The 14,582-nt window shown below is 44.6% G+C and overlaps 1 protein-coding gene across 3 annotated transcripts in view; it reads left to right on the top strand.

The window, feature by feature from the left end:
• Positions 1–14,582, top strand: part of SIL1 (SIL1 nucleotide exchange factor) — a 234,215-nt gene that overhangs the window by 126,024 nt on the left and 93,609 nt on the right. For all 3 annotated transcript variants that reach the window (XM_050962729.1, XM_050962731.1, XM_050962730.1), the window contains 2 exons: positions 4,093–4,213; positions 5,483–5,591. In XM_050962729.1, the coding sequence (XP_050818686.1) occupies positions 4,093–4,213; positions 5,483–5,591 (230 nt within the window). The remainder of the gene's footprint in view (positions 1–4,092; positions 4,214–5,482; positions 5,592–14,582) is intronic.

Here is a 14,582-nt window from a genome sequence, read left to right as displayed (position 1 = left end):
TGCATTTGTAACCTCGTTCTCTCCAGGTGCTTTTGACCTAGTGAGGTATTTCTGCTCACTTTGAGACTGGAAGAACCTTGTTTTCTCCTTATGCTTGTTTTAGTCCAAATGGTATTCATACCTAATGAAGGCTAGAAGGCAAATATATTTATTTGTCTGGAAATCCCTCTCTGTGATTTCATTTTACAGTCAGTATGTTGTTTAAGAATCCTCAGTCTGTTGTCTCTTGAATGACAGAGTGGAGATGTGGCTTGTCTTTTTTTTCAAGACTTTACTAAAGCCTTTCTTTTAAAAGCATCTTCTAGCTGCCGCCGACTAGATTGCTGTCACAGGGGAACATAGAGTCCTTGCTATCACTGCATCTTCCTTCAAAGTTCATCTTCTAGAAATGAGGAAGAGATTGGGAGAATATTTGTCATAGATTGTACACTTTGCAACTTCTATCTTTGCTAATGGAAAAGAAGCCCCTCTTCCCCATCTGAGTCATGAGACTGATGATGGAAGATCTATGGTGTCGAGAGCACGCGTCTCTCATATATATATCTGAACTGTGACTGGATCCTTGGGGTGCACCTGGGACTGTGGGACCGCTGTGCCCCCTTAACTCTCTCCAGCCTAAGCTGTCTCTCACAATGCCTCGCTAGTGACCAGCAGCAAACCCCTCCAGGTGCTGTTATCACTCAGCACGTCAGCATGTGGAGCCCTACAGCCAGCAAGATTGCATGAATGCTCCCAGAGCCGCTCATGAATCACACAGGGAAAGGCACCAGCCAAATCCCTCCCAGCACTGTACCTCAGCAATATACCACCTTGCATGATTCAAGATGGGCAGTGCAAATTTATTAATTGGTTCACCACTTCATCAATGGAAAGTGGATATACACCAGCCTTTGCAAACCTGAGGAGGTTTGCTACACACTTCATACAAACTCACTGGTAAAGAGAAACAATAAAAGAAATTTATTGACTACAAAAGATAGATTTTAAGTGATAAGCAAAAAGTCAGAGTTAGTTACCAAAATAAAATAAAATATAAGCACACAGTCTAAACTCTTAACCCTATATTAGACTGGGTAACATCTAGATTAGATTTTCTCACCCCACTGGATATTGCGGTTCATAGTCATATTATAGTTATTCACCCTTGAAACCTGGGTCAGGCCCCTCTGTTGGAGTCCTTGTTGCTTGCAACATAGGTGGGTGCAGGAGAAAGGCCAAACATGGGCCCCATGTGTTCTCTTTTATACTCTCAGTCCCTTGTGCTTGAGGAATACTAGTCCAGGCATGTCTGGGGGGCAATGCTGAGTCTCCAGGCAAGATTGAGCACTTCCCCTAGTGTGGCCTCCTGCAGGTGAATCATTGAATTGTAGCTCCCTTGCTGGACGATGGCTGTTGATGGGTTGTTTGACACCCTGATCAGGTGTTGGTTATTTTCCTTGCTGTTGCCTCTGGGGAGCTAATATCTGGATGATTCCCTGGCTTACAGTATGTTTCAGTGACAGTCATACAACACAATTTTCATAGCTTCATATGCATTAATGATAGATAGAAAAATGACTTTCAGATGATCATAACCTTTCCACTGATACCTCACACGACCTGCTTTATATGCAATATCACAATTATATTGTGACAGACCCAGACCAGTGGGCTACAGGAGTCTGGTAGAGGGCAAATATACTGGTCACTGGATGAGTAGTTTTCTGTTCCCTGAGTGACCAGAGCAGGGGCTGCACTAGAGCAATCAGGAGCCTGCTAGAACCAATTAAGGCAGACAGGCTGATTAGATCACCTGCAGCCAATCAAGGCAGGCTAATCAGGGCACCTGGGTTTAAAAAGGAGCTCCCTCAAGTCAGGTGAGGAGGAGCCAGAGGAGAGGAAGTGCGTGTGAGGAGCTGGGAACAAGAGGCACCAGGAGTTGAGAGTGAGTGTGTGTGCTGCTGGAGGACTAAGGAGTACAAGTGTTATCAGACACCAGGAAGAAGGTCCTGTGGTGAGAATAAATAAGGTGTTTGGAGGAGGCCATGGGGAAGTAGCCCAGCGAGTTGTAGCTGTCATGCAGCTGTTACCGGAGGCACTGTAGACAGCTACAGTCCACAGGGCCCAGGGCTGAAACCCGGAGTAGAGGGCCGGCCTGGGTTCCCCCCAAACCTCCCAACTCCTGATCAGACACAGGAGGAGTTGATCCAGACTGTGGGGAAGATCACTGAGGTGAACAAACCTGCCAATAAGCGCAGGACCCAACAAGGTAGAGGAGGAACTTTGTCACAATATACAGATGAGGAATGTGGCGTTTCCAAGATGCTCCTCCAAGGTATAGGGTGCCACATGAACATTTTATAGTTGATGGTTTTTTGTCTGTTTTTCTTAACGCTAGAGTGAAAGGACATGTTTGTCTCTTTGTTTTGAAACATGCAGCATTTCCTACTAAAGGGAAATTTAGGAAAAGTCAACTTATTTTTATCATAAATATACCTTATTAGAACAGGAAATCCTTTAGTCTGGACTTTCCCCCACCTTCGTACATTTAAAAACAACTATAAACTTTGGATGTTCCCTGTTTAAGGATATGAGACACACTCCAGACTGATGATGGAGAACCAGTTCAGGCACTGGTAGCTTTGACCAGTTAGATACCTCTGTGGTCTTATGTGGGTGGAGTCCGCACACTAGTTCTTCAGACTAGAGGCTTTCATATTATGAGAAGACATATTTATAATAAAATGAATTATCTACGTCTCCAGTGCCCTTCAATAGGAAATGTTATGTGTCTCAAATTCAAAAAGACAAACATACCGTTTCACTCCATATGTCTTTTAAATTAAGGAAAACAGACAAAGGAAGACTGAATACAAACATATTGTGGGGGAGAAAAAGCGGAATGTGTGTGAGAGAGAGAGATTTAGTAAGATGCTCACCCTCATCTATCAGGCAAACTTCTCCTATTAAAAGGGGAAGTACACAGAAAATGGAATCATACCTCAGAGGAAATATTGCCATTTCCATTTCATCCATGGAATACAGGTCCATGCTGAAATGTTCTCAGTTAGCTGTAACTTCAGTCTTGTGACTAGGCCAAAGCATTTTTAGAGGAATGTGGATGACTGACTATGAATTTCCTATCTTCTTGTTGGCATTTAATGTTGATCAAATATTCCTTAAATCTGGCATCTAAGTACGCTACAGAACAGCAAAGTAACATAATATCCAGAATATATCTGTTGAAGTTGAAAGGATCCTCTGCTGCATGCATTGAGCTTGTCTAGTCACCTGTGGCTGTTACTGATGTTTAAATTGAGACATGTAAGTACAGATGATACTATGATAAAATTACTACTGTGCCAGTAACAGAATCAGTGTCCCTATCTCACTGAGAACTCTGCATAACCAAGTGTCACTATTTAATTGAGGAGTCAGCAATCTGGATCTAAGTTTGTGAGGTGGTCAGGGAATGGAGTGTCAGCCATGTTAACAGTTGTGTGTCATTGGATTTTCTGGAGGTTAAATGGCACTTGTGTCAAGGTTCCATAAGAACGGCCATACTGGGTCAAACCAACGGTCCATGTTGCCCAGAATCCTGTCTTCTGACAGTGACCGGTGCCAGATGCGTCAGAGGTAATGAACAGAATAGGGCAATGTGATCAATCCTTGTTATTCAGTCCTAGGTTCTGGCAGTCAGAGGCTTGGGGACACCCAAGGCATGGGGTTGCATCCCTGAGCATCCTGGCTAATAGCCATTGACAGACTTATCCTCCATGAACTTGTCTAATTCTTTTTTGAACCAAGTTATGCTTTTGGCCTTCACAACATCCCCTGGCAAGGAGTTTCATGGTTTGACTGTGTGTTAAGTGAAGAAATACTTCCTTTTGTTTGTTTTAAACCTGCTGCCTATTAATTTTGGGGGGCTGGGGAAGTGCTTAGGCTACAATAAATATCCTGTTCTTTGTCACACTGCAAACCTTGACTTTTCTGCTTGACTCACTGTCTTTGCTGTGCGACATTGGAATAGAAGTGTCTGACTTAAATATGCCCAGCATGGTAAATCCTGAGAAGAATAAATGTTGCCTAAAATACTCTAACCTTTGTTTGTAGGTCAGGCTGTTCCTGCAGGGTTACATGTGCGATTAAATCTTCAAACAGGGGAAAGAGAAGCCAGGCTTCCAGATAACAAAAATGAAAAAAGTGACATGAAACACCAGAAGAAAAGAAAAAGGTACTGTAGTATAAAGTACTTGCTGTTCTGCTGTACAGAGGTAGATTTCATTTTATTTCATTTCTTTTATTAGGAGCCAGATTTTTAGAAGTCCTGAATATCCACAGGTCCCAGAGTCTTTAATTGGCATTTGGGGTGCTCAGTACTTCTGTAAACTGGGCCTTAGTTGCCCTACTTCCTTTTTGCATGGGTGCTAAAACTGTCCTCACTGTGCTTTTGGAGAGACTTTCATACTTTGTAAAGCCATGATTCTGAAACTAAACTTGCAGTATGATTACTTGTGAATGTCACTTGTTCTTTTGAAACTTTCTATAGCAATGGGGTGCAAATTATTTTCTAGAAATTAATGCAGCAGGATAGCTTATGGAGGCTTTTTTCACAGTGGTTTGAGTCAGATACAACAAGGTCTTTACTTGCTGTTGTGCATTGTCTCTAAGCATTCATTTAAGTGTCAGTTTGTGCTGACACACACTCAAGATGTCACCAGCCTTCATTACATCTATTTTTTAAAAATGGCCTAAAAAATACAACTCTCAACCATTTCCCTCCTTGTGTTCTCTTTACAAAGACAAGTTTTGTAACCATAGGGGCTTTTATTTCTCAAAATACGTGGGAACTACCATTCTGTGCCCCCTTTCCCCTCACCTCTACTTATGATCCAGTACATGCAGAAGCTCATTGAGAAGTCCCAAGCCTGGGTTTTCTTTTCGCCAGTGCAACAATTCTCACTGCCAAAAATAATCCCCTTTACCAGTAGGATCAGGTTAGGACAACGCAAAAAGAACAGCAGAGTTAGTTTCTTAGACTGTAGGAACTACAAGTTACCCAGTCCTTGGTTTGATATCATAATCCTCAAAATGTCAGTTTTGGAACTGAATGCATCCATCACAAGACTTACAAGTAAATGATCCTTGTCAATATTCTGGGCACACCTGTGCTCGTTTATTGCTTATGAAATTTTTCCTGTTTTATACATCCCCAGATGATAGATTAGGGAGATATATTGAGCAGTTTTTATAGTATTAGGAATTGAGATCTCGTGTTGCCATGAGGATTTTCAAACCACAGCTTTATGACTGTCAAGATGGTGTCTTAAAGCCACACTTCTAAACTGAGCACTAGATCTAACCTTACTTCGGAGCATTGATTTTTCTGCATGTTCTGTGCTAGATAAATGGGAATTTAGTACTCAACTTTTTCTCCCAACAAATGTTGATTGTTGTATTTTTTTAAGGATATAATGTGTTTTTGTTTTTGTTTTTCTGCAAGGCTGGATGAGATGCATATCGATTCAAACTCATTTACAGCACAGGAACTCAAAGAGGCTTTGGCTAAAATGAAGGAAAAAGAAAAGACAGAAAGCACAATGGAACAAAAGGTATTTCCTAGTCCTAAAGCACCCCATGAAAGGCTGGTGTAACACTGTATGAAGCGTGCATTAGAAACAACATGGCTACAAGTGCTGGAAAATGTACTGCGGGGAACAATCTTGTAGGGCAATGGTTTTCAACCTGTGGTCCATGGACCTCTGGGGGTCCACAGAGTATGTCTAAGATTTCCAAAGGGGTCTGCATCTCCATTCAAAATTTTGTAGGGACATGCAAAATGGAACAATGTTGAAAACCACCAGTATAAGGGGAACCCAACAGACCATTTCCTGCTTTGCCTATGATTATCAGACAAATATAAATTTTCTGGGTAAAATCCTGATCCCATTGAAATCAGTGGCAAAGTTCCCATTGAAATCAATGGGATGTCAGGTTTTCCTCAGCTATGTAGCTAAAGCTGGGATTTCTATATATATTGAAAGCTTTTGTAAAGATAATTCTAAGCCTTCTTGTTCTAAAAAGCCTTTTATTGCACAGCTGTAGTTAAAATATTTATACATAGAGTGTAACATATTTGTTGATAATTGGTACACCATAAACTGTGGCTGGAAAAGCTGCCACTAGTGGTGATCACAGTGTGGACTCTAGTGCACTTTGAAAGTGGACTCAGGTTACTGGTTCTGTGACAGAACGGCCATCAGGTAGCCTTGTGGTCACTAACTTCCAGAGTGGGATTTGAACCACAAGTGTGGAAGTTTGACTCTCCATATAATCAACCCCTGGAATCCCCAGGCCCCAGATCTAAATTTCTTACTGAGGCTCTTGTCATACCAGTGATGCTAGAAGTGAAATGGCAAATCTCTTCCGTGAACATGAAGTAGGTAATGTCAGTAAGACCTCAGGTGGGATGTTGCTTCCCTGGCTTTTTTGGTTGGGCATCATTATTAGATTTAAATGAGTAATACCAAGAGTAATATGTGAATATTTTTGTGAATACATCTTACCACTGTTTCTTGTGTGGTCCTGTTGTTCATTGTTTTTGTTAATTTAGTTGATCGCTGGTTTGGTTCATGAAAACGTTTGCAAAACCACAAAGTGTAGTAATTTCTAGTATGAGGATTATTTGTCTCGTGTATTATTTGCTATTCATTATTATCCTGTTTAACAGCCTTCACTCAGAATCAGGAAGTAGAAAAAATACCCTCTGACTTTAGGTAACCAATCACATGCCATGAGAGAGAAAAGCAAACAAGAATCTGTGAACTCCCCATAGTTGGTGACTATATTTCAGCCTATTTGGTGAGCACTTCCAAATAAACTGATTAGTAGCAATCAGATTTGGTTCTTGAATGATTTGCAAACAAAAAGTGGGCTAAATTCATTAGGTAGCTTATTGACAGCGAATTATTAACCAGCTGTAATTACGTTTGGATCATTTCGCTCATGAAGGTTCATTCCTGCTCATATTGAAGCCAATCACAAAATCCCTGTAACTTAAATGGGAAAAGGATAAGGCCCCATGACAGAAGTCAGTTCCAAAAAAGTCCTCATATAAAAGAAATACACTTAAAAAGGCCAAAAAACCCTCAATCTTTTCAAAAAGAGACCTGCTCATTTATTTCTCTGCCTGCCAGCATAACATAAACTTTCAACCAAAGTTGTCAGCTCTTGGCTACTTAGTCACATAGAGGCCACAGATCAAAGGAAAACAAACTACATTTGTGTATATAAGGCTGAGCAAATGGAATGCAGCTTTTTTCCCTTAAGCACCAGAGAGGATTCCTCTGGGTCCAAGCTTCACTCTTGTATGTGACTGTTGCATGAGTTGGATAGGAAAACTGAGGCAAGGGAAGTGAGCAAAGACTGCGATGACCCCTCTTTGGGTCCCAAAAACTCTATACTGCCATCACAGTCCCCATATATCACAAAGATGTTTAGCCTATCAGTTGATTAGAAATGTTATTCCGTCAGTCCAGTCAATGTGTTCCAGTTGCTCTAGCAATATTCTTATTATCCTTTGGGCAAGGCATCTCCTTTTTCAGAGAATATTTATCTAGTAGCCAATATTACTGATAGCAGAATTCTTTTATGAATGTCATTTAAATACAAAAATCAGTAATTACCCATTGTGTGAGAATGAGCCATGTGTGACACTCCCCAGAGGTACTCAGAGTTGTGAGGTATCTGACCACCATCTGCCTTTAGTGTGAAGCTGTCTTGCCTGATGCCCCTTGTAGCTCAGCTTCCTGAAACCAACAGCTTCTGGAAACAGACAGGCGCTGACTTCCTGGTCTCCAGAGATCTAACCCTCTCCTATGCAAGGTAGTGACAGACACACACTAATCCCCGAGCCCCTCTGCCAGCATCCCCATCTGTAATATCCAGCCCCTGTCACCGAACACTCTCAGAAATAGCCTGGTAAGCTGTCTCCAAAGAGACAGTGTACACGCAGCTTGACTGGCACAGCTCCGGATCAGGGCATTTATAACAACACAGCACTGGAATCTGCTTATAGTGAAATCAAATATATTTACAACAAAATTAAGATTTGAGAGAGAGCAAGATAACAAGAACAGGTTCTTCCTCGAGTGATAGATGCACCACTGTAGGTGTGGCAGAGCCCTTGAGCCTGGGATCAGAGATCTTCATCAGCAGTGCCTGTTGGACCATACATGTGTACCTCCCTCCTTGCGCTGTGAGCGGGACATGTATGTATAGCACTGTATGGTCCAATTGCTCCCCAGTTCCATCTCTGTGGCCTTTGGTCTGGGATGGAATCCGCAGCAAAGCCCCGCTTCTCCTTGTCCCCCCAGTAGATAGTGCCTTACCTGTCAGTTTTTAGTGTAGTTAGAGGAAAGGAGAAGTAGTAGGAATAATAGAAAAAAAATTTTTTTTGTTTTAACCTTACCTTTACCTCATAGCTTAGGTTTTCATTTCCTGCTTCCTGACCTTCCAGATGGGGAAGCTTTTTCCCTCACCCTTATGCCTGGATCTCCCGGTTTTAAGAGTGTCTGTTGCTAGAATGCCTTCCCTGTAATGGATGGTCACCTGTAGTGTATCATTGTCCAGGAGAGGGACATGTCCTACAAAAGTATTCCCATTGCCATGAATTGACTTCCAGAGCCAGAAAAGACTGGGACATTCGGTTATGACTGTCTCATGGACAGGGGGGAGAGATAGCTCAGTGGTTTGAGCATTGGCCTGCTAAACCCAGGGTTGTGAGTTCAATCCTTGAGGGGGCCATTTAGGGAACTGGAGTTAAAAAAAAAAAAAAATCTGTCTGGGGATTAAACCTGGGCCCAGACTCTCTCCAGCAAATGGGATGCAGCCAGGTCATCCACCAATCCAAATTCCCCACATTCCTCTTAGAGAAAGTAGTCTCTTTCTTGCTCTGACGAGAAGAAACAGGCTTTCTCTTTACACTCTGAGCCACAGCCCATCAGAACACAGTCCGCTGTGAGGTTAGTCGCCTTAACATCCTCTGATGGGACATAGCTCCAGAGCCTGTTTGAGTACCACTAGTATGAAACACTAGTCTAAGGACCCTAACCAGGCAGACCTAAAGCCCTCAGTGGCGTCTCTTGGCTCTGGAGACTGAGACAGACCGATTTCAGGAGCTATGACACTGATAAAGCCACCAGCCCTGCCTCCTCTGTTCCTTCTTACTGCCCGTGACAGTTGGATGAAGCACCATTTCTTGCCATTGACTGACTGGTTTCATTGTTGTTGTACATCATTTCATAGCTAGTTAGTTAATAGTGTTATAGTTAGTCAATAGAGTCCCAGTTGGGACTTTGCTCCAAGCGGGGCATGCGCCACTGCCCCAGCTTCAAGGGCCTAAGAGACACTACCCATCCTCTTCCCACCCAGCTGCCCAACCTGCCCCTCCCACAAGTCAGGGAGGCCAGAAGCAGTCATTTTGAGGATGCGCTTGAGGACGGCACCCCAGCTAATGTACTGGATCCAACCCACCCCTTCACGTTGGCCTGGTCCTATGTCATCTCGGACTGTTGGGTGCTAGATGTGGTTGCTTTGGTCTACACCCTGCAGTTTATAGCCAACCATCCCTCCTACCTGCCTACCCCATCCATCTTCAGGGACCCTTCTCATGAGCAACTCATTGTTCAGGAGGTCAAAAACCTCCTGCGCTTGGGGGCAGTGGAAAAGGTTCCTCGGAACATGGAAGGCAGAGGATTCTACTCCCGCTGCTTCCTACTTCGGAAGGCAAAAAGGGGTCTTAGATCCATCCTAGACCTGTGTCGCCTCAACAAGTCTCTCAAGAAGTTGAAGTTTTGCATGGTCTCCCTGGCCTCCATTATCCCCTCCCTGGATCCGGGAGACTGGTATGCCACCCTCGATTTAAAGGACGCATACTTCCATATTTCCATCTTCCTGGGGCACCAATGCTTCCTCTGCTTCATATTGGGCTAGTGCCATCCAGTTCACAGGGATGCCCTTTGGTTTCTCGTCAGCCCCGAGGGTATTCGCAAAGTGTATAGCACCAGTGGCCGCTTACCTGAGCTGTCGGGGAGTCCAAATATATCTGTAACTCAACAACTAGTTGATTATGGGGCCGGTCTCCAGAGCAGGTGCGGAGACATTTTGACCTGGTATGTTCCACCTGTCGCGACCTGGGGTTGATAATAAATGAGAAAAATTCAACCTTGACGCCAGTACAATGCATAGACTTCATCAGGGCAGTTCTTAACTCCACTCGGCCCAAGGCCTTCCTCCCAGAGACTTGGTTCCAGGCCATGGCGGGCTGCAGACCCACCCGCTCACCACTGCCCACATGTGTCTGAGGCTGCTGGGCCACATGGCAGCATGTACTTATGTGGTCAGGCACGCCTAGCTCCGCCTCAGACCCCTTCAGGCGTGACTGGCATTGGTCTTTGTCCCCAACTGGCACATCATGGACCGAGTAGTCAGGATTCCAGACAGCGTCCTGTCATCCCTCCTCTGGTGGCAGTATCCCAAGTCAATGTTGGAAGAAGTTCCCTTTGCGGCCCTGGCCTTGTCAGTGACCCTTGTCTCTGACGCCTCAGACCTGGGTTAGGGAGCCCATCTGGGCACCCTCAATACTCAAGGTCACTGATCCAGTCGCAATCGTTCCCTGCATATCACTGTCAGGGAGCTCAAGGCTGTTTCACTAACCTGCCTAGCCTTTCTACCTCATATACAAGGCAAAGTAGTCCAGGGCCTGATGGACAACGTGATTGCGGTCTTCTATGTCAAGAGGCAGGGCGAAGCCAGGTCATCTGTCCTCTGCCAGGAAGCCCTCTGGCTCTGGGACTTCTGTCTGCAGCACAACATCCATCTTGTAGCTGCTCACCTTCCAGGAACCGAGAAGGCTTTGGCAGATGGCTTCAGCAGGACGTTCTCATCTTGCCATGAGTGGTCCCTTCATCCAGAGGTGCTCAGTTCCATCTTCTGCAGGTGGGGAACTCCCCGGGTAGACCTGTTCACGTCCTGGCAGAACAGGAAATGCCACGTCTTCTGCTTGATTGGGGGCATGGACAGAGGATCCCTGTCGGAAGCCTTTTTTGCTCCCTTGGTCGGTGGCTCTAATGTACGCCTTCCCTCTGGTGCCGTAACTACCCAGGTTCCTCTTGAAAATCAAACAAGACAGGGTGAGCATCATCCTCGCAGTTCTGGCGTGGCCACACCAACACTGATTCAGCATTCTGGTGGATCTCTCAGTGGCAATCCCGTTCCAGCTACCGCTCTGGTCAGATCTGTTGTGCAGAGGACTGCCGTGGTTCTGACAGTGTTACATCTGACTGCTTGGCTGCTGCGTGGCTAAACGTGCAAAATCAATAGTGCTTGGCTGAGGTTCAGTGCATTCTGCTGGGAAGTAGGAAACTTTCCACCAGTGCAACCTACATGGCCAAGTGGAAACAGTTCACCTGCTGGATTGCGGACAAAGGTGTTCATCCTGAGTGGGATTTGCTGCAGCTTATTCTGGACTACGCTCCTGCACCTCAAGCTCCATGACTTGTCCCTCTCATTGATCAAGGTCCATCTAGCAGCCATCTCAGCCTTCCACCCGCCGTTTGAGGGCAGGTCAATTTTTGCTCAGGATATCATGGCCAGATTCCTTAAGGGCTTGGAAGGCCTCTATCCGCATGTCAGGGATCTGGACCCTCTGTAGGACTTGAATCTGGTGCTGTTGCAGCTGTGGGTCCTCCCTTCAAGCCGCTGGCTTCCTGCTCCCTCCTTCTGCCGGTTGCAGTGACATCAGCCTGCTGGGTATCTGAGATTTGGGTGCTCACCTTGGAGATGCCTTACACGGCCTTCTACACGGACACGTTCCAACTAAGACCACATCCAGCATTTTTTCCCAAGACAGTCTCTCAGATTCACTCAGGCCAGGACATTTACTTACCAGTCTTCTTTCTGATGCCACATAGATCAGAGGAGGAGCACAGGCTATGTGCCCTGGACGTCAGAAGGGCTCTGGCCTTCTACACTGACCAGACCAAGCCGTTCTGTAAGTCAATGCAATTATTCGTCACTTTGGCCATCAGAATAAAAGGTTGCCCTGTATCCACTCAACGAATTTCTTCTTGGATCACTGCCTGCATTTGCTTCTGCAACAACTAAGTGAAGGTGCCACCCTGGCGATTGTCACCGCCCACCCTACCAGGGCGCAGGCCTCTTTGGCAGCCTTTCTGACCCATGTGCTTATCCAGGACATCTGTAGAGCGGCCACCTGGTCATCTGTCAACACTGTTATGTCCCACTATGCCCTGACCCAGCAGGCCTGGGACGATGCTGGCTTCGGTAGGGCAGTACTGCAAGCTGCTAAGCTATGAACTCCGAGATCACCTCCATGGATGTTGCTTGTGAGTCATCTAAAATGGAATCGACATGAGCAAGCACTTGAAGTAAAAACGGTTGCCTACCTTTTTGTAAATGTTGTTGTTCCAGATGTGTTCATGTCCATTCCATTTCCTGCCTTTCTAATCCTCTGTCGGAGTTTCCGGCCACAAGGAACTGAGAGGGTGCAGAGCCGGCAGTGCCTGATATACTGCCGCATGGGAGCACCACTCCAGGGCGTGCCACAGCCAGCCTTACGGCTACTGCTAAGGCAGAAATCTCAGACAACTTTGCACGTGGGCAGAGCCGTCCATACCCATACACAACTATGCAGCTGCACAGGGCACCAGGAGATTTGGGGCACATGGAGTACATTGCATGGAGGCCTTAGAGTTCTCTGTCCACAGGCATACCACATGCTTTGCTTACTCATAAGGTGTCTTCCCTGGTTCCTTTCTGTTGGTTCATTGTACAGTTTATGACCCTTGATGGGCCATCAAACAGATTGGCATCAGCACTGCCTAATCTGTCTGGGGTGTCACCCAGAAACATCAGAGTTTGGAAATACAGATATACCATGCATATCTATAACTTTCCTTCCTACAGTCCAGTAAACCTTGAAATGCCCCTTTTGAGGTGCCCTGCCAGTTCCCGGTTGCTTGTTCTCCAGTGTGTTCCCCCTGTTGGGTTCATATCCCTCTTTTCAACCTGTTTTTCCTGTTAACTTCACATGCAACTAGAGGTTCCATTGTGCTGGCTTTACAATGCTTAATTTACATCAGCAGCAGGGATAGGTGAATAGATATGCTTTTGTCTGGCAGAAGCCTTGTTTGTTCACTCTGCCTTGTAACAGACTTTAAAACATAATTTCAGTGTATATATGTACACATTTCCTTATAGAGTGTCAGTACATGCATTTCTTAGTTATATTGATGACCAGTGTGTCATTGGCCTTCATTTGATAACTTACTAGGCACTTGTTGATTAAGTACTATGAAAGCAGCGTGTTGGGTATAGTGAGTTTGTCAGGCCTGATAGGAGTTGCTCACACAGAGTACTGAACCCTTTGCCATTGAGGAGATCCTAGGGTCACACCATGTCCTTCAAAAACTATTTTAATAGCTACGTCAACAACTGGGCTAAAAACAGCTACATCTAATGGATGTAAAATACTCCATTTTACACCATTTACTACTGCAAGGACCAAATCCATCCCTGGGGTAACTCCACTGAAGTACAGTTGACTTAACACCAAGGATGAACTTTGCTCTAAAAGTCCATTGCTCATTTCCCTTTGTGGGGAGGAATGGGGGTAGTGTTCTGAATTTCCATACAGTGTATATAGCAATTTAACCAAAACAAACAGCACAAATTGTACAGCTACCATTAGATTGATAGTGATTTAACTTTTATCCCTAAATTGTTCTCTTTGACAGCTTGAGCTCACGGATTTCTTTTGCATGAACCATAAAGTGTGTGTGTGTTTTAATACTAGGATACGTGAGGTTGGAATGAGCAATGAAATTGAAAATCTTTTGGGCTCAGAGCATCTCACACAATTCTCTTCCATACAAAGACAAGTGATCACATCATTTCCATTCTCTGATATCTCTGTTCATTCTGAAGTGGACCCTGGAATGGTCTTCCTTGTTTTCATAATCTTCCAGGCCACGCTTCAGTGTATCTCACATTAGTCTTTTTTTCTCTGCTTCCTTTCTGGCTTTATCTATATATCAGCAGTTTCAACTCTGTCCCTCCACACAATTTAATGCTACCTGGAACAACTTACCTGAGTCTCTCCACCTTGTTAACTTCTCATCTCCTTTCATATCTCAGCTGAAAGTACCTCTTCTTTCTTATCTTCCACATGAACTTTTATATTCTCACGCTCCGCTGTTACTGAACTCTGCAAAACTTTATAGGGTATTGTTTGTATGAGAGATACTATATAAAATAGAGTTCTATTGCATATCACCAGACTGAGTATTTAACACATTCTTAGCCATTTTTAAAAGTGAGTTTAAGGAGTCAGGGCCTTCATCACAGCAGCCAGCCCAAATTTAGTTTAGGGAATTACCTTGATGTTTCTGTCAGATACAATACCCTCTATTTCCTGTCCTAAACTGTTATGCAAGATTGCTGGATGCTCTTAAATAGCTGCTGCCTTCCTGAGCATATGCTAGGTGCCTGCATTTTAGTGGTTGGTCAAGTGATTCTGGAAT

Source organism: Gopherus flavomarginatus, chromosome 7 (genome assembly GCF_025201925.1).
Source record: "Gopherus flavomarginatus isolate rGopFla2 chromosome 7, rGopFla2.mat.asm, whole genome shotgun sequence".
Lineage (NCBI taxonomy): Eukaryota > Metazoa > Chordata > Testudines > Testudinidae > Gopherus > Gopherus flavomarginatus.
This window is presented reverse-complemented; position numbering and strand designations above follow the sequence as displayed.